Source organism: Stegastes partitus, unplaced genomic scaffold (assembly GCF_000690725.1).
Source record: "Stegastes partitus isolate 25-593 unplaced genomic scaffold, Stegastes_partitus-1.0.2 Scaffold2103, whole genome shotgun sequence".
NCBI lineage: Eukaryota > Metazoa > Chordata > Actinopteri > Pomacentridae > Stegastes > Stegastes partitus.
The window spans coordinates 143,721-145,595 of NW_007579834.1; the positions used below are offsets into that span (position 1 = coordinate 143,721).

At 45.3% G+C, this 1,875-nt stretch overlaps 1 protein-coding gene across 1 annotated transcript in view; it reads right to left on the reverse strand.

Moving 5' to 3' along the window:
• LOC103373946 (disks large homolog 1-like) overlaps nt 1–1,806 on the reverse strand; it is a gene marked incomplete at its 5' end in the record, with an annotated part of 18,004 nt that extends 16,198 nt beyond the window's left edge. Inside the window, 3 exons of the mRNA XM_008303960.1 lie at nt 522–672; nt 749–885; nt 1,637–1,806. Coding sequence (XP_008302182.1) covers nt 522–672; nt 749–885; nt 1,637–1,806 — 458 coding nt within the window. The remainder of the gene's footprint in view (nt 1–521; nt 673–748; nt 886–1,636) is intronic.
• Between the last annotated feature and the right edge of the window lie 69 nt (nt 1,807–1,875).

The following is a 1,875-nucleotide window of genomic DNA, read 5'->3' on the forward strand; positions in this document are numbered from 1 at the left end:
ACATTCTCCACAGGACTGTGTAGCATGTGTCTGTATGAACTGCTGAGCAGTAAATGGCAGCGACTGCAGAATCAGCTCCATGTGACACAACTTGAAACGTGTAACCTCGCTGATGTCAGCAAAGTCCTGCAGTGTGATTAAATGCTTAAAAGCGATCCTTGTAACATGTAACTGGCTGCACTTTCACCCAAACCAAAGTCTTTTGCTAAACTTAACAGTCGTTGGTGCCACAGTGAGTGACTGAGGTCTCCTCCAACCTCTAAATGTGGACTTTGTTCCTCCCTCTAAGAACTGAATCCTGACTTCACCAACACTGAACAGAAGATTGTCGGTGGAGGACGTCCTATCTGTTGATATGTAGATGAGTCAAGTGATAACGCCTACCGAACATGCAAACTCACTGAATTTGAAGTTTGAAGGAAATGTCAGAGCATCCAGGATCAGCAAGACTTATCATCAACCCTGCAGGCTCTGTGGTCAGAACATTACTGAGGAACCAAACCAATCTCAGGTGTACGTACAGCTGGTCAGGTCGGGGGGGCTGTATCGGTCAACCGAGTGGATGTACTGCGAGGTGGGCGTGGCCACTTTCAGGTAGACCACCTCCCCGGTGTTCTTCAGGGCCGACACAGCGTCTTCATGCAGGATGTCCTCCAGAGAGACATGGTTGACCTGCCAGGATCAGAGCTTAGGTTAGAACACCGTCCAGAAAGTTCTGTTTCAGTCAGTGCATGGTGAGGTCACCTACCGCCAGAATTTTGTCGCCGATCTGCAGCCGTCCATCGCGGTGCGCTGCTCCACCCTCGATGATCTTGGTGACATAGATACTGTTGTCTCCAGGAACATGTTGGTTTCCAACACCGCCGGCTATACTAAAGCCCAGACCTGGACCGGACAGGGACAGAACTGGCTAGCTTAACACTGAAATATTATCACTGGTTCTGGAACCAGAAGAAATGATCCAAGCTCTGTGTGATCCAGAACCACAATGAGTCTGATGAATTCTTTACAGCAGCATCAAGTTTCAGAAGCACGTAGAACAATCAGACAACCTTTAAAATGTATGTACAGGTTCACAGGTATGCAGGAACATTTCTCATTGGTTCTGTTAAGCAAAGCAGTAGAAACACAAACTTTTGTAAGATATCTGGAGCTCAAACAGCACTCCTTCATGAACATTCTCAAATCTGAAGAGGAGTTTTAGGCTTTGAAGTACCAAAGAACTTTATCAGGAATAAAAGAGAGGCAGTAGGATCAATAAAGGAACATACAGGTTCTGCAGTGTGACGTTTCTCAAAGCATCACCTGAATCCAGGTTCTCCATTGGTCTTCAGGTCTAACAGCATTCTTCAGAGTAACAGTTTTGTACGTAAGATACCTGTTACCTTATAAAAGGTGTGTTTAATGACCAATAAGGCTTTGACCACTGTTCCCTTCTTACGGTTCTACATCATCTAGAACCACTAGAAAATACTTCTCAAGTGTATAGATTTTATTCTGTAACATGTAAAAGTGCTATATATAATATCTCCTATAAGTAAACATATAAACACACAAAGAAAAAACCTAAGACGTCCAGTAGAGGGCGACAGAGTGAAATTATTTGTTACATAACAACTAAACTCCTGTGTTCTACCTTTAGGTCCCTTCATGAGTTTGATCTGTGTGACACGTTCACTTGGTGGGCGTCGCCTCAGCACGTACAGCCGGACCACAGGCCCCGCCTCCTTCAGCGCTTCCACGGCGATGGAGTGAGTGACCTCACGAACGTCCACATCATTAACGAAAACGATGCTGTCGTTCACTCTGCAAACAGAATTAAAGGCTCTGATGGTGTCGTTAAGGGTTCTGATGGTGTAGTGAAGGGTTCTGATG